This window comes from Myotis daubentonii, chromosome 11 (assembly GCF_963259705.1).
Source record: "Myotis daubentonii chromosome 11, mMyoDau2.1, whole genome shotgun sequence".
In the NCBI taxonomy this organism is placed as follows: domain Eukaryota; kingdom Metazoa; phylum Chordata; class Mammalia; order Chiroptera; family Vespertilionidae; genus Myotis; species Myotis daubentonii.
Window position 1 is genome coordinate 44,108,236 of NC_081850.1, and position 17,016 is coordinate 44,125,251.

General features: G+C 44.3%; 1 protein-coding gene across 1 annotated transcript in view; it reads right to left on the minus strand.

The window, feature by feature from the left end:
- GNA14 (G protein subunit alpha 14) overlaps positions 1-16,324 on the minus strand; it is a 143,031-nt gene extending 126,707 nt beyond the window's left edge. Inside the window, exon 1 of the mRNA XM_059656969.1 lies at positions 15,214-16,324. Within this exon, the coding sequence (XP_059512952.1) occupies positions 15,214-15,337 (124 nt within the window). The 5' untranslated portion in view covers positions 15,338-16,324. The remainder of the gene's footprint in view (positions 1-15,213) is intronic.
- Between the last annotated feature and the right edge of the window lie 692 nt (positions 16,325-17,016).

Sequence of the window (17,016 nt, forward strand, 5' to 3'; positions counted from 1 at the left end):
TACAAGTAAAGCATGTAAGACCTTGACAACCCAGACGCTGGCCACTGTAAAACATGCTGTGCAGTGTTCACAGAATGGTAAAGTAGAACGGAAACATAATTAATGCAGAGATCCAGGACATCAACGTTCTGGGTGATTTGTATGTGACTGGTCCATGAAGGTGACGCTTTCTAACTTCACGTGGCAGATTTAACAGTGTTTATGGCAGGGCATGGACACTGGCCAATCAGCACAGATGCTTACAGTGGCTGCCATAGAGACAAGGAAGCTAACTGCAGAGAGAGGCACTGCTTGTTAGTTGCTAAGTAGAAGGAGATCTGATGTATTCCAGATCTCTTCTAGCCTGGAAGCAGCAGGGCACTCAGGCTAATGGCTATTTGCCAATTGACACAGGAATATTTCAATATTTAATTCCTGGTACAGGCATGTTGATGTTCACCAGCTGATTATCAGCTCTGGTTATAGTTTTTCCTCAAGCACAGAACCAAGACCATGTAGCAGTAGAGGGAAAATACTTCTTCATCCCTCCGTTATGATGCCTGGCTCTGTGACTTACATCACTATTCAAAGCTAAGCATCATAAAAGGCCTCATCCTTACCCTGGGAATAAAGTTACAGTGACCAGATGAAACCATAACTATTTCCAGCTCTCTGTGTCACAGCAAAGTCCTCTCTCTAAATATCCCAATTTAGTCCTGGTATCCACACTTACATAGACATCACATGGGAAAAGTATATCACATATCTCAAGGATGAAATAATTAACAGATATAAAACCCTTAAAATCATATCTGACATATAGTCAGTGTGATATAAGTTTACCATTATTATTTTATTATTATTAAATGTGCATATGCTTTAAAGTAAATTGAAGGCTAGAAGGTTTTTAACTAATGACAAATAGTGTCAGTTCAGGAGTCATTTTTGTGTCAATAGATGTCTCTACAATGAGAAGTTCCAGTCATTACCAATTCAATACATTTCTGTCCCTGACAAACCTGTTCCAATACATTGATATTATTACACATGTGAAGTCTCATATTACATTGCATGAAAATTCAAACATGGTTAGAAAACAAAGGAATATGTAGAACTCTATGCCATTTTTCACTAAGGCAAACAGCACCCAGATACTATTTCCTCAGTTGTGCTAAAGGCACCCGCCCCAACACACACACACACACACACACACACACAGAGTCCATTTCTACCTGAGTGATCAAGGTAACTAGTGCTTCCATGATGGCTGGAGTTACCACGGAAACACAGAGCTAGAAGAATTTAGAGACTGCTGAATCCAGCCTCCTCATCTGACCGATGAGGAGCCTCTATGATTTTGTGATCTTCCCAAAGTCTCGCTGCAAATTAGAAGCCAGACTGGGACTCATACCAAAGACTTCTGGCAATCCATCTACAAGGCTTGGATGGCACCCAGCTTTTGCACGTAGTGGAAAGTTTAAAGGCATTCAAAGGAGAAGCAATTCACTAAACAGGCACTGCAGCAAGTATAAGGAATGTGTAGAATTTTGAAAAAAATGCAAATCTGAAATAATATTTCTAATTTTAGCTCTTGCAGATATCACAATATAACTCAAGGTATTCCTTGAGTTTCCTTAACCATAATAATAATAATAAAAAACCCAAACCTGTTCTGTTTTGGCCAACATGGTTCTTCTTCTTAAAGAGAAAGTGGGCTTTAAACAGAAATTTCAGATGTTCAAGATGAACACTAACTACACAAAGGAATACACTTTTCTTGGATAGTAAGTTTTCTGGCCATTTTCTGATTTGCACCAAGATATAACTTCATTGCAGATAGAATCGGTTTAATTATCCTAATGGAAAATTCCAATTGCCTTGTAAGTGCCAACTGATTTCAAATTATCTGGTGGTAATGGTTGTGTGTTTGTGTGTGTGCACGTACAAACACATAGAATAAACTGGCTTCACTGGTGCCATGCCTATTTGATTGCCACTAACTTTAGTGTCCAATCTTCTCTTAATGAGCTTATGTCAAATAAACCAACGCCTCCTCCTCATTTCCTCTACCTGCCCATCCCCTAATGCAGACACAAATGAAATTATTAGGCAAGGGAGAAAGACTTCCTCATTGCCCTAAGTGAATGCTAATTTGAAAATGGTCTGGAAAAGTTCAAGCAGTTTCCTCATGCATGAGCTACCTATAGACAGTCTGCAATTCCAGTGACAAATACAAAGGCAGGAAGATGTTAAAGGGAGTGATTCAGCCAACTTTTAGACATTTTAGAACAAAAAAGCACTTAAATTTAAACCCAAATGCCTGCTTTAAATGCATGCAGCTGGTGGAGGTTTCTGTAGGCTCGTGATTAGGTTTTTATATTTAATTCACTCCATTTCACCTTGTTCTTTAATGCATTCTTAAATTGCTAATGTTTCCATTGAAAGGGAAGAAATGTGTGAACAATGTCAGACTGATAAGATGTGTTCAAACACAAGATATCCAGAGCAGAATAAAGAAAAGCATTAAGAAAGGACTTCATATCTCTCATTTCTTGAATCTGAGATAGAAGTTTTTCTTCTTTAAAGTGACAGTAAAAGAATTAGAAATGATGGCGGTGAGACAGCTAAAAGAGCTTTAAAAGTTTAGAATCTCCGCAATACAAATCAGGTAATGAAGAAACTAGTTGCCACTGCAGGTTCTGTATGTAATTAATTAAAATGAGGCAATTAAAAGGTTTTTTTAACAGTAAAAATTGGAATAAAGGAATAAGTGATGCGTTGGGTTGTAAGAAATTGTAGGGACTTGAAAAATCGTCCTCTTAGGTTGAGATTGTAAATCTTTTCTTAGTTGAGGTGAACTTGGCAAGCCCCATTACACTAAGGAATAAGGATACCTAAATCATACATGTAGTAATAATACCCTAAGTTAGATTTTAAAATAAGTATAGCCCTGGCCAATGTGGCTCATTTAGTGAGCATTGCCCCATGCACCTAGAGGTCACCAGTTCCATTCCCAGTTAAGGCATATGCCTGGGTTTCGGGTTCGAGCCCCAGTAAGCGGGTGTGCAGGAGGCAGATGATCAATGTTTCTCTCTCATTGATGTTTCTCTCTCCCTTTCTACCTCTCTCTCTCTCTCAAAAAAAAAGTAACCATGAATCAGCATTGAATGTTTTCGATACTGTTGTTGTTTAAGGTATTTCAATTTGACATTAAATAATCTATTAGAGGTGATAAATTTAAAGAGTATTTTATTACATTTAGAAACAGTATTTGACTATTTAAAGAATAAGATTTAATTTATAACTTTAGATTTATGAGATCTACTGGAGTCTCTTAAATGCTTAGCTTTTGCTTGCCAGCTTTGTAAGAGGGTCAAAATATTTGAGGATACTCAGGTTCTTAATACGTGTAAATAGGTTTTAAAATGTTTAAAGGAAATCTAATCACTTAATTCACTGAATTAATCAATTGAGTTAATTTAGTAGTAAAGTAAAAAGTAATTAGTGAAATGCATGATTATTTTATACAAAAAAATTTGCTAGATTTTATTTTATTTTATTTTTTTAATATATTTTATTGATTTTTTACAGAGAGGAAGGGAGAGAGACAGAGAGTCAGAAACATCGACGAGAGAGAAACATCGATCAGCTGCCTCCTGCACATCTCCTACTGGGGATGTGCCCGCAACCCAGGTACATGCCCTTGACCGGAATCGAACCTGGGACCTTTCAGTCCGCAGGCCGACGCTCTATCCACTGAGCCAAACCGGTTTCGGCAAAAATTTGCTAGATTTTAAACAATTAAAATGAACATTAAAGACTGAGGAAAACTAGGTTTTTCCATTTTTCAAATTTAATGAACTCAATATCAATTATAAAAGCAGCTGCTTCAAATGTTTATTTGCTCACAGAAATATTTCCTGTCAAATATCTGTAAACTCAGTTCCAGAAGATACAGGAGAACCTGCCTTATAGCACAATGTTGATGCCAGTGCAGGCGTGAGAGACAAGCTGGCCAATAACATCACATTAGGTTCCCTCCCCCATACCGTTACATTCTGACTTTCCTGCCTTCGAATGGCATATGCTTTGGAAAGAGCTTCCAGACGTATTGCTGAGGTCTTAAAAAGCTAAATGCAAAAGAGAATGCATAATATTTTATTAAGTAGGATAGCAGTTTAGCTGCCATTGAAAAGGGTCCCATCATTCCTAGTCAAGAGCTAATATGGTAGCTTCGTGGAATCAGGGACACAGGCCTTTTCTACCTTGTTGCTTTTTCATGCTCAGCACCCAACTTTGATTTCAGGTAATAATATGGCTCATAACACACCAAACTAGGTCTTATACTTTGGAAAATTAAGACCTTGCAATTTCTGATTCCCCTTTCAGAGCCTCTAAATTTCTTACTCATAAAATTAAGTGTGAGATGGGCCCCTAAAGTCATGAGATCTAACTCCTTTATTTTAGACAGGTCTTTACACATTTTAGAAAAGTTATAGAAAAGACCATGATGAGTTATGATTTTTTTCACATTATTTCAAAATAAAACAATAGAGAAGAATAATGGGCAAATTTTTCAACTATAATTCCAGTTACATATCTAAATTTTCTCCTGTATAGTTAAGAGGAAAAGTTTTATGGATTTTTTTATATTTTCCAGGCTCAATTTTCATTTTTTGAAACCACATATCTAGGTATCTATATATATAAAAGACTAAGTGACCGACCATACGTACATCCGACTATCTGACCGACCAGTAAATATGATGCGCACTGGCAATTTAAAAATAAACATTGACTTGCATGTGCACGATACATATAAAGCTCTTACTGGCACCAATTGCACATGTGTTTTAATTTTATAATACCATATTATATATACTATTTTGACATGTAATTTTTTGCAGTAACGTAATTACCGCACAAATTTTTCTTCTAATTAATTTCCTTTCAATGTGCACGAATCCATGCACTGGGCCACTAGTAAATATATATTCAAAATGAGTACTTAGCCAAGATATTGAACATTTTCTAAAAATCAACAATGGGATTTTCTAATTTATCTTCCTTAAAAAAACAGCCTAGTCCTATCTTCTTTTCATCAACATCCCCAGACCACCCAAGAGATCACCATCACCTTCAAGAAAGTCCTCATATTTCTCATCTAGTATTTCATGTAAACCATTATATAGAGAATGACATACATATTCATTCAACCAGTGTTTGAGCTTAGCTCTGAACTCAACACTGGGATTAATGGTGAGCAAAGCCCCCATGGAGTTCAAAGTCTCTCATCTGAAACTCTTCCTAAACCTATCTATTGCCTAGATGTGGCCCATCCACCGTTATGGAGACACTGGAGCCCTCACAACATTTGGTTGCTCTTATTTTTTTTCTTAACCTTCCTTTGTATATGACAGTTCCTCTAATCTAGGAAGCAACCCTTTTCCAAGTTTCATATAATAACTCAAAATGGAAACCTGTGGGCTAGTGGCAATACAAAGTGCTTTCTTCCCTAATCTAATTTCAGCATGGAAATTGGTCTCATGAAAGCAAATACAATGTCAATAACTAGAACAGATTTGCTTTATTTTAAATTTGTGCTATCTGATTAGGGAAAAAAGAGAAATAAATTATCTTATATCTTTGATTCCAAGATTTATTACCACAGAAATGAACATTTTTAAGGTTGAAATGCCTTTGCACTGAAATGTATATCTACTATGGTTTTCTCAAAAAAACAAACAAAACTGTTTTCAAATTAATGGCTAGTCTTACAATCAGTGTCGTCTTAGAAACAATGGAATTCAACATGAAGACTCAGAGTGACTAAGTGAAAGAATGGTCTGGCAACTCGGAGATTGGACTTCTAGCCTCCATTCTGCCAATTAGCTACTGACCACCAAGCCTGTGACATCTGTCGAATCTCTTCCCCCCTCTGGACCTTCTCCGCCCATCCGTAAAATAAAGTTTTGACTGTGCTCCTCAAACACTCTGTGGTAAAGGAGCCAGTTTTTAAAACTTTCCCCTTAGTTGCAGATTGATACATTTATGAAATACAGTAAGAATCCCTTGGATGGCACAGCATTGTTAAATTGCTTTAAAAGTTTCTAGATGCTTACTCCCGATTTCTGCGCTTGTCGTCTGTGACCAGACTGGCCTGGGCCACAACTGCTTTTTGAGTGGCATTGACTTAGATCATGACTTAGACCACTGTGTCGATTAGATGATGATTCTGTAAATGACTTACCACCTTCTTTTATTTGATTTTGTTCGGTAATACAATCAGCTTATATTTCTCAATTACCTAGTAGCTGATCAGGAGAAACAAAAATTCTGGGAATAAGTTATTCAAAAGGAAGGTGATATTTATGGCAGATTTGAGAGAATAGTGGCATGGCTGATCCATTTGTGGGTCACGGACAACTAACAATACAGAAGACACTTTTCAAGCAAATTAATTAAAAAATAAGTATTCTCTTGTCCTCTTATTCATTAAAAAAGTGAAAATATATATAAAAATTTAGCAGTTACTTTAAAAAAAAAAGACTTGACAACCAGGAACAGTAAGTACCCTTTGGATGGAAATGCCAGCCAATGTTTCATGGGGCGGGCGGGGGGGGGGGGGGGGTAGGGGGAGCGGATTTTTCAAGAGAAGACTGATATATGGGAGCTGTTACTAGAATATGCTTCCTCCGCACCACTTAGCTCAAGATAAAGATAATATTTAATGGTTATTAGCCACAAAGCCATTGCAATTTAAGGAGCACAACTTTTTGAGTAAAGCATCAAAGTGTGAGAGTGCACGCCAATGTGACCACTGGTTGCTTTTATAAGGACTCCAGCCTTAGTAAATTGTATGTATGCACTTGTTTTTCCTCTTGGCCCACCAATTTGGGGACAAGGCTAAAAGACCCCTACAAAGTACTCAGCTCAGACTCCAAAGACCCTTCATCAAGTTGATGAAGGAGAGAGTGCTTCAACTTCAAGAAACAGAGCATTCCCTAGGCAGGTCAGCCCCAAGAGCCTCCTGGGTAACTGCTGAAAGGCAAGGACGCCTGCCTCAGAGCCTAGAAGTGACAACCAGAGGCTGCCAGTCCTGAGCTCCAGGCCAATGCTATCAGACAGGGGTTCTCAACCTGAGCATGTGTCAGGATGACCTGCACGGCCTGTTAATACCGACTGCTGGCCTCACACCAGAATTTCTGATCCAGAGGGTCTGAGAGGTGTTTCTAACAAGTTCCTGGGAGACGCTGATGCTATTGGTCCTAGAAACATTCTTCGAGAACCATTGGAATAAAACCTCTGAAGACAGAATGGGGAAGACCTTAGAAGTCACCTAACCCAACCTCTCATTTTATTTCTTTATTTTTTAAAATATATTTTTATTTATTTCAGAGAGGAAGGGAGAGGGAGAGAGATAGAAATATCAATGATGAGAGAGAATCATTGATCGGCTGCCTCCTGCATGCCCCACACTGAGGATCGAGCCTGCAACCCGGGCATGTGCCCTTGACTGGAATCGAACCTGGGACCCTTTGGTCTGAAGGCCGACGCTCTATCCCAGGGGTGGGCAAACTTTTTGACTCGAGGGCCACAATGGGTCTTAAACTGGACCGGAGGGCCGGAACAAAAGCATGGATGGAGTGTTTGTGTGAACTAATATAAATTCAAAGTAAACATCATTACATAAAAGGGTACGGTCTTTTTTTTTTAGTTTTATTCATTTCAAACGGGCCGGATCCGGCCCACAGGCCGTAGTTTGCCCACGGCTGCTCTATCCACCGAGCCAAACCAGCCAGGGCCTCCCATTTTAAAAGTAAGGACCCTGGGGCTCAAAGGAAATTCTTCCTTATTGTCATATATCCAGTACTCAGAGGCTCTCTCCACCCCACACACACCAAAAAAAAAAAAAAAAAAAAAAAGAAGCTCAAGTCTCCAGAGCCTTAAAACACTGCTCCCTTCATGATTCTGTTATGGCCACACACTAGGTCCCTGATCTCTGAGAGGGGGCACCAGTAGAGACTTCATGCTGTTGACCCTCCTTCTGGGAACTACAAGCTAATTCTGTCAGCCACCCTGAACTGGTAGGGGGTTGGCAGCACAATGGGAACTATTCCTTGCCTAGATTTTAAACCCAGAGAACACGTTTCCACCACTATGCCATGCTGCCTCTCCCCCGCTTCCTGCCAGCTGCGCATAATCAGATGGCCTGAGATGTCGAAAAGTGACACAGGCTGCAGGAGATGGTCACAGAGGATGGCAGCGCCGCTGTGGAGGTGAGCATCGGGACCATCGGGGTGGCAGTCACTGGCGGTGTGCCGGCAGTCTGTCTGATTCCAGTGTCAAGGCTCCCTTGGATCCTGCCCTTTGGCTGAGCCTGCTCTGCAATTCCCATTGATTCTGTGTGCTTCCTGCTTCCCCTCCAATAAATTATTCTTCTGCTTAAATGGTCTGCAACCAAGAACCCTGGCCAACACGCTAGCCCATTAATTTCCTCATCAGCAGAGAGCCAACTGCTCATAACGGAAGTTAGAGCTCCCGCAGAGGCTCCTGCAGGGACTTCTGCCTTTAGAGCTCTTAGATTTCCACTGATGCACTTCCACGCCTTGGACAGTGACTGCAGCAGGCTGCTGGACTCACAGCGGGCCCGCCCCAGGCCATGTCTGTGATGGATGACCCTTGGCCAGAAGTGACTGATCCAGGAGTTCACCCTGATCCACAGCAGGCCTCAGGCTCTCACAGAAGCAAGGAAGCCCCAGAGGGCCCTCAAGCTGATGGCTGTGCCCCAGAACTACCCTGGCACTTGCTCTTTCCCTGTCTTTATTACTCAGTTCCTTTAATTTCATGAGATGCCCCGGTGAGAATCCTTCCAACAAAGACCTCTTTGGTCTGAATTTCAACCTCCGTCTTTAGTAACATCATAGCTTTTTGACACTGACTCACTGAAAACCTCTCTCTCTCTCTCTCTCTCTCTCTCTCTCTCTCTCTCTCTCTCACACACACACACACACACACACACACACACAAACACACTCGGCCTTCTCAATCTACTTCCCTCTCTCCCTCCCTGCAACCCCACACAGGGGAGTTCTTACAAGGAAAGCCTTTCTCCCTGTGATTCAGGTATCATAGGAAAAGAGAAAGCAAAAGGTGATCTAGACTTGAAGGCATCTTTAAAAGAGAAAAGGAATGTCTTGAGGGTTAAGACATTTTTTTTTACATTGCTCTTTAGATACTGGTGATTGACTTGAATTAGTGGACTTGGTATCTTTGTTTTAAAGTGGCTTAAACATCTTAAAAGAAAAGCTGCAGTTCTCTACGAAAAGAACCAAGGCCCTGTAGAGCAAGCATGTCAAACTCAAAGGCTAACACAGACCAAATAAATGAGGCATGCTGCCTGTGGGCCGCGAGTTTGACATGCTTGCTGTAGAGAAATAGTTAATTCCATGACTAGGAAGGGCAGTATAAGATGAGCCTAGAGTCATTTCTGAAAGTAAGAAAATGCTCAAAGAAATGATGGGGGCATGTCACAATGACACAGGAACCACCTGGAAGGGAATCTCATTGTGCAAATAGGGTACAATTTGAGGACCAAAGTGATTAAATACAGTAATGAAGTAAAAACCATTGTTTTAGAAAAAACCCTAGGGATTCATGAGTTTGTAAGAGTAATAAATAAATAAACAGGATCAAAGGGAAGGTTGCTACAGAGCTAACTGATAAAGATGGAGATAGTGCTAGAGTTGGGAAACCATCATTTTGTAGTCATCAAGTTACAGATTGGATCAGGAATCATATCAATACAAAATCTAGAGGAGAATATTTGCAAGATCTTAGAACATGGGGTGCCCCTAGAGGTGACCCCTGGGAAGGACACACATGACTTACCCAGAGTTCCAGCCAAGAATGTATAGTTGGAATCTATAATTGTAAGAAAATCATCAGACAAACCCCAAATGGGGGACTTTCTATTAAAGGAGAAAGGGATTAAAAGGAGAGAGGGTTTATCCGGAGGGGGTGGGGGAGAAAGAGGAGACTGTACTCTTCAAAAATGTAAAGTCACAAAAGCAATGAGAGCCTGTGGAAATGTTCCAAATTAGAAGAAACTAAATATATATAGGGTGTCCCCAAAAAACGTATACACACACTTTGAGTAACTATAAAGGCAGTGCTTATTAAAATGTACTTCCTTTTCAAAATTGAGCTATCAACTGTTAAAGTGAGTATACATTCTGGGGGAATATATATGTAATACATATACATATACTTGTACATATACATGACTGACACATATTTACCCTCAAACATTTCAGAAAAACTGAAGGGAACACACAAACAAGAAAGAAAATTTCAGTAATAGGTCAATAGGTATACCTATGGGGATTTTGTACTATTCTTATCCTTATTGTTTCCAAATTTTAAAAAAAATGTTTTCATGATTAGAGAGGAAGAGATTGATTACAAAGGGGCATGGGGAAGTTTTGGGGGTGATGGAAATGTTTTATATCATTATTGTACTAATGTTCACACAACTATTCATATTTGTCAGGACATCAAATTGCACACTTAAAATTGGTGACTTTTACTACTGTAAATCATACCTCAATGCCCCTTCTTTGAAAAGGTACAAAGGGTAAAAGTCCATTATCTGAAAGGTGGTGTATTCGTTTAAAGGCAGGAAGAAGAGGGAGGACTTGCATTTGTCTTGTGAGAGGATCCGGGGACTGCTGCGTCATGGGTGGAAGAGGCTATCTGGTGAGGTTGGTTTATTGCACCCAGGACGGACATAAGCCCCAGATAAAGTTTCATGGTCTCCCCTTTCTGAAGCATATTATGGCACAAAAAATTAAGCATTTTTGCATTAATATTTATTTTGTAGTGAACATATTCACATAAATGGTGAAGATAAAACACTAAAACCAAATGAAATCTGCCCCCAAGAGGCCCTTCATATGACCCCAGATCCTGAGAACACCACTTACTGTCTTCAAAAGTTTCTCTTGGGAGGCAGGGAGAAGTCTGCATGTCCTACACAAGCCCGGCATGTGGCTGGCATCAGCATCTCCCCTTCCCATCTTTCAAGGCCCTACTCAGAGGACCCCTCCCTCCCTCCTTTACTCCTTGTAGTCTCTTATGACCACCTTCCTCATAACAGTTGTGAAAAGACAACTCCCACTCAGCTTGGAAATGATCCTCAGCTTGGAGCACCGTGCCTGGCACTTTGGAAAAGCGTGCTGGATTAAACTTAGCCAAGAGGAAGGAACGTGGGCACACTTACCATTTCCTTCTTTTTCCTCTTCACAGAGGCAGAGAATTCTATCACCTTCTACTGAGAAACCCATACTATCTCACCATTCCCTCTAATAGACTTCCAGGCCAGAAACATGACAGCTCTAAAATGGGATTCTGTTGTAACCAATGCAATAAAACTTCCTGGGACTCAGACTGTCAACTCTGGTGCAAGTACAAAGAGAGACTTGATATTTATAATGAGCTTATGGCTCAAAACAAAACAACAAAACAATGAGGGAGACTCAAAGCAAGACATTTCTGTCAAAGTACAACCAGGACTATAAAGACTAACTGCTAAGTTACCTACAACTGGTCAACTAAAATGGAAAGTAACACCACCCTGGTGCCTAAAAGAGCTTGAAAATGGAGCAATGATAGCAGACACTTACCAAGCATTCATTGCCAGACAAAGCCAAGAAAAGTCAGTCCACAGCTAAGAAAGGGGAGAGCCAGGGTTTGAACACAAACAGCCTGGGCTAAGAACCTCCATTTCTAACTCCTATCCTATATAATAAAAGGCTAATAGGCAAATTGACCGAACGGCGGAACAACCTGTCACTATGATGCACACTGACCACCAGGAGGCAGACGCTCAATGCAGGAGCTGCCCCCTGGTGGTCAGTGCGCTCCCACAGGAGGAGTGCTGCTCAGCCAGAAGCTGGGCACAACGGTGGTGGTGGGAGCTTCTTCCTCCTCCTCCAGCAGCGCTAAGGATGTCCGACTGATGGCAAGGAGCAGGCCTAAGTCATCAGTCAGACATCCCTGACTGTGAGAGGGCTCAGGCCAGGCTGAAGGACACCCCCACACCCCCCACCCAGTGTACAAATTTCATGCACCGAGCCTCTAGTACCAACATAAGTTCAATTTCAATGCCCCAGTGAACGTTCCTTCCAGACATTTCCAACGTGAGGGCTACATCCAAAATTAAGTCTCAACCTGATTAAGATTTCACCAAGCCTCATTTAAAATCAATAAAAGATCACATTTCTCCTCATTTCATTGCTTTTGTCCTGATACTTTCTCCTGACGCTGAAGAGTACTTATCAGAGTTCTTATCCAAACTCCTTTTTGTCCTCCTTTCATCTGAGGGACTGATAAGGATTTTCTTTCTACTGAAGTCCAGCATCTTCTTTATTTCTGACCTCCTTCCTCTGAGAGAGCATCGCGCTGGCATCTTGCAATTAATAGCCCTAACCAGACAACAGCTTTTATCTTTCCTATGGACTGACCCACACTTTCATTAAGCACAAGTAGGATTTGGACTGAACCATCAATGTACTTCAGAAACATCCTCAGATCCTGTTGTTGCAAAAGCAGGGGTCCTTGTGGAAGAGGTGGTGGGATTTCAGTTCAGTCCATGCCCACGCAGAATCCTAAACTCCCATTTGCAAAGTGGAGCTTCCACCTGAGGCGTCTGAGCCGTAGATCATCTAATCCACACACTCAGGTGAATGAACTTTGCCCTCAAACTGCCTGACTTCAGACAAAACAGCATAGAGCAGTGGTTCTCAACCTTGGCTGCACATTAGAATCACCTGGGAATCTTTTTAAAATCCTGATTTCTGGGCCTCATCCTCCGGAAAGTCTGTTTCTTTGTTACTAATGTTGTGGCCCCACCCCATAACAAAGAAACAGAATTTCCGGAGGATGAGGCCCAGAAATCAGGATTTTAAAAAGATTCCCAGGTGATTCTAATGTGCAGGCAAAGTTGAGAACCACTGGCATAGAGCTTTCCCTGCCTCCCGTGTTTTCTGAGTCATTGATTCCTCCTTTGTTTTGAGAAAAAAAAAAAAAAATGGAAGTGTGCCCTATTCCCTTAAAGACTGAAGGAAATCAGAGGTTTTAAAGTCCATCCTTTGGGGGTTCTGGACAGCTCCATGTTGCCCAGCTTCTAGTTGTTTCTGAGTGATTGGCCCTGATTCCAGGAGGTAGTCACAGCGGGGCCTGGTAAAAATGGGGGTTCTGGGAGGTCAGGCAGTCCTGCCTCAAGGGGACAGGAACAGGGTTGGGGCAAGGGCCAGGGAGATGAAAAAGGATTCTAGTCACCAGGATTAAATTTGACTTCCAGGGCAAACAATTTATCTGCAAACGTCCCTCCCCTAGTTTGAGTGTGAACGCAAGCATTTTCCTTCAAACAAATAGGCTTACAGGCAGTACAGTACAACTCAGCTTACTGCTTCATTTTTCACACAGAGAGCCAGCATTTGCCAAGCTCCCGGTATATTCCAGAACCTGTACTTCACACACTGACACAAAGCAAAATGCATCAAAATGAAAGAGGGTTCAGCCTGTCCTTGTATGCCCACCTCTATCATCTGTGGGACCTGGGGCAAAGGTACAAATGGAGGCCCTGTAATTACTACTGTAAAGTGCTAATCAAGCTAGCACACTGGCACATAATCCTCCACCCTTGACAAATCTAGCTTTATAACCACCTGGAGTTCAGGTAGGTACAGTTCAGAATTCTCGGAGCCCTCAGAGTTCCAGGACAGACTGGAAAGAACAGCGCTGGCCAATGAACAGATGCCTTCCCTTCCCCACCCAGGCTCTGTATGGCCCCAGGGAGGCCTCAGCACACATTTGCAAGCTATTCCACAACCCCACACAGCACAGCTGCCCCTGTGGGCACTCCTCAGGGGTGGAGTCTGCCCTCTCTGCTTGAAAAGGCCCTGAAGACAAGCTTGGGGACTTGGGGCAGGGAATTCCATCAGTGTCTGGGGCTTGAAGGTCAATGAGGACTCAGCTCGGTGGGGAGGGGCACAGCCGGGGAAAGTCAGATCCTGCCCTCTAATCCGGGGCAGCAGGAGTAAGGGGTTTCCTTGCGCAGGTCCAAAGCACACTGACTATAAAGCCTTCTCTATTTTACTCTGAGTCGACTTTTCTTTCCTTAAGGCTTTCTGGGAGGGAGACTCCTTATATCAAACACACACTCACGAGCACTCACTGGTATAAAGAGAATTTCTGTATGGAATGTATGAAGTTAAAAAAGCTGAAATACTTGCAGCTGCTCTAGAGAGATTTGGCAGCTGAAACACTGGTCTGAAAGAAAGAAAAGGTAAACATTCCTCAAAAAGCAAATGGACTGAACAGAATTCTAGAAAGTCAGAAAGATAGGGTCCTTGTCCTAGGGCATAAATTGGGCAAAACTTAAACGTTTCTTTCTGTTTTTGGAAATGTGTCCTACCTAAAGCGGGAGACCCCTCCCAAAAAAATAAAAATAAAAAACCAGATGAACTAGCAGAAGCACCTGGGACCACAAAGTCAGAATCCTAGGAACCACCGCCCTGAGTCAACTGGGCAGGGAGTTTGGGGTGGGCTGCAAACAGAGAAGCCTCCCAGGGAGAGAGCCAATAGTGGGAAGGGAGGGGGGCACAGTGGTGGGAGGGGAACCGTGGGGCGAGTGGCCAGGACCTGGGCTTCACCACTGACCTGGTGTCTGCTTTGCCTTTTCTTGGTCAAGTCAATTTGCCAACTTTCTGCGCCTTCATTTGTAATTCTCTAAATGGGGGTATCTGCACGCGGTGGTGCCCATAAGAACTCAACTCAATCCCTCACTTGGTAACCGTTCAGTCAACGGGTCCTTATTTAGAACTGAGAGCGCAGGGGCCAGCGCTAGAGCTGAACCCAAGCTGTGGATCAGGCAGCTCCCCGCCACCGACCGGACCTGCACATCCCAGATGAGTGTCTGCAGAATCCTCCCCTGGAGGCGGAGGGGTGGGGAGGTCGAGGCTTTAGGGACAGAGGCAAACCAACCAGAACAGCTGGGGAAAGGCACACACAGGTTAAGTGTTTGTCTCAACCCTGTTTGGGAATAGTCGAAAGTCACCGGGTTGGAGGTGCAAAGGGCCGGCGTCTAAGACGACTTGTCAGCCCCTGGGATTGGAGGAAGCCGCGCCGCACACCGCTGGGCGCGGGGCCGGCAGGGAAGGTGTCACTCACCCAGCAGCAGCAGCTTGAGCTCGCGGCGCGCGTCCTTCTTGTCCCGGCGAAGCTGCCGCTCGATCTCTGCGCTGATGCGCTGCGACTCCTTCTCCTCGGCCGACAGGCAGCAGCAGCCGGCCATGGTGCGCGCCGCGCAGCCCGCGGGCGAAGAGGCCCGAGCGCCCCGATCCTCCGCGCGGCCGCTCACTGGGCCGACCCGAGAGCAAAGGCAGGAGGGGGCCGACTCGAGTTTCGGGGGAAGAAGCCTGGGCCTCGGGGGTTCGATCCCTCCTCGCGGGCGGGCTCTGAGGCGGGGAGAGTCCGGGGCACTGGGACCCACCAAGTGCACCGGGGACCCGGGCTCAGGCAGCCCGCCCTCGCTCGGGGAGAAGAGGGCGCGCTGCGCTCCGCTGGGGGCGATGCCGGCCTCCGGAAGATGCGCGCCCCTTGGCACGCGAGCCCGACGCCCAGTCAGAGGGCGCAGACCGCTCGTAAAAAGTTGGGGCGTCGGTGCCCGGGAAAGCGGACTCTCCCGGAGCTGGGGGTACCCCAGGCAGGCTGCAGGCACGGCGTCGGTCAGAGGCAAAGGTCCTGGCTGTGCCTGGCCTAGAGAGTCCCGGAAACCTCAGCAGTGACCCAAGGCTCAGACCAAGTGGAAAGGTCCCTGCCGGCACTTATGGCTCAAAGTGCCAGGAGGAGGCGGAGCGTCTTGAACCTGCAACCCTGGCCTCTGCACACCAAGCCTTGGGGCACACCAAGCCGGCGGCGCCTGTGGGTGAAAGGCGGAGAGCAGGGTGGGGGTGGGGGTGGGGGGGTGCTAGAGTCTTCGGGAGCAGCCCCCACGCCTGCCCCCCTGGCTGTGGCGTCTGGGCGTGGGGAGAGCCGCCGGCCCAGGTTGCCGTGACCGGCGCGCTCTGGCCGCCGGGCCCTGCTCCCTGCCCCCTGCCCAAATCCGGGTTCCGACAGGTGAGCGCGTTTCACCAACTCCCAGCCTCAACTCTTCCCAGCTGCAGGAGTGGAGGGCAGCCAAGCGCCGCCGTGCGACACAGCGTGCCGGGGGCCACCACACCCTCGTTTCCTAAACCGGCTCCTTCAGCTTCCCGATGCCCCAAGTGCAGCTCGGGCTTGGTCAGAGCCCCTGGTCAGCTCTGCGCTTGCCTTCCAGGTGCGGCCAGCCCTGAGCCGGCTGGCGGTGCGCTCAGAGAAGCAGCTGCCGCTGGGCTCAGTTAAATAAGAGAAATCCAAGAGCCGAGAGTAAATATCCCCCCAGCCCCTTCCTACCCCCGGATGGGGAGGGCTGGGGATGCGGGTAATGGAAAGCGGCTGCTGCTTTGCATTTTATAACGAAAAGACTCCTGCTATGCAGAGAGGAGAGCTGATTCGTTTCCAGCAACACCTGGCCTGTTCCCGGCCTCAGCACCTAGCAAAGGTGTGTCCGCACAGCCACATTGGCCTGGCTCCTGGAACGTTAGGAGCAAGTTTGAGCTGCATTGATAATAATAATAATAATAATAATAATAATAATACGCACGTAAAGATTGAAAAGCACCTCTTTGTACTCAAATAGCACTATACAATGCAGATTACAGCATCTGATTTTGTCTTCTGTGTTGATTTTGAGGAAGAGCACAAATAGGGTCACGGGAAAAGCAGGAAAAAACAAAGGAAAAGGGAAAGGACCCTGCCGTCCACAGCACTAAACGTTGTTTTTTGTGGGTTTTGTTTTTGTTTTTTCCCCTTCTGTTCTTCAAGTCAGTATATGCCATTTAAACCACTTTATGGCGTTAGGTAATTAGCTAATGCTTCCTCTCCTAAGAGCAA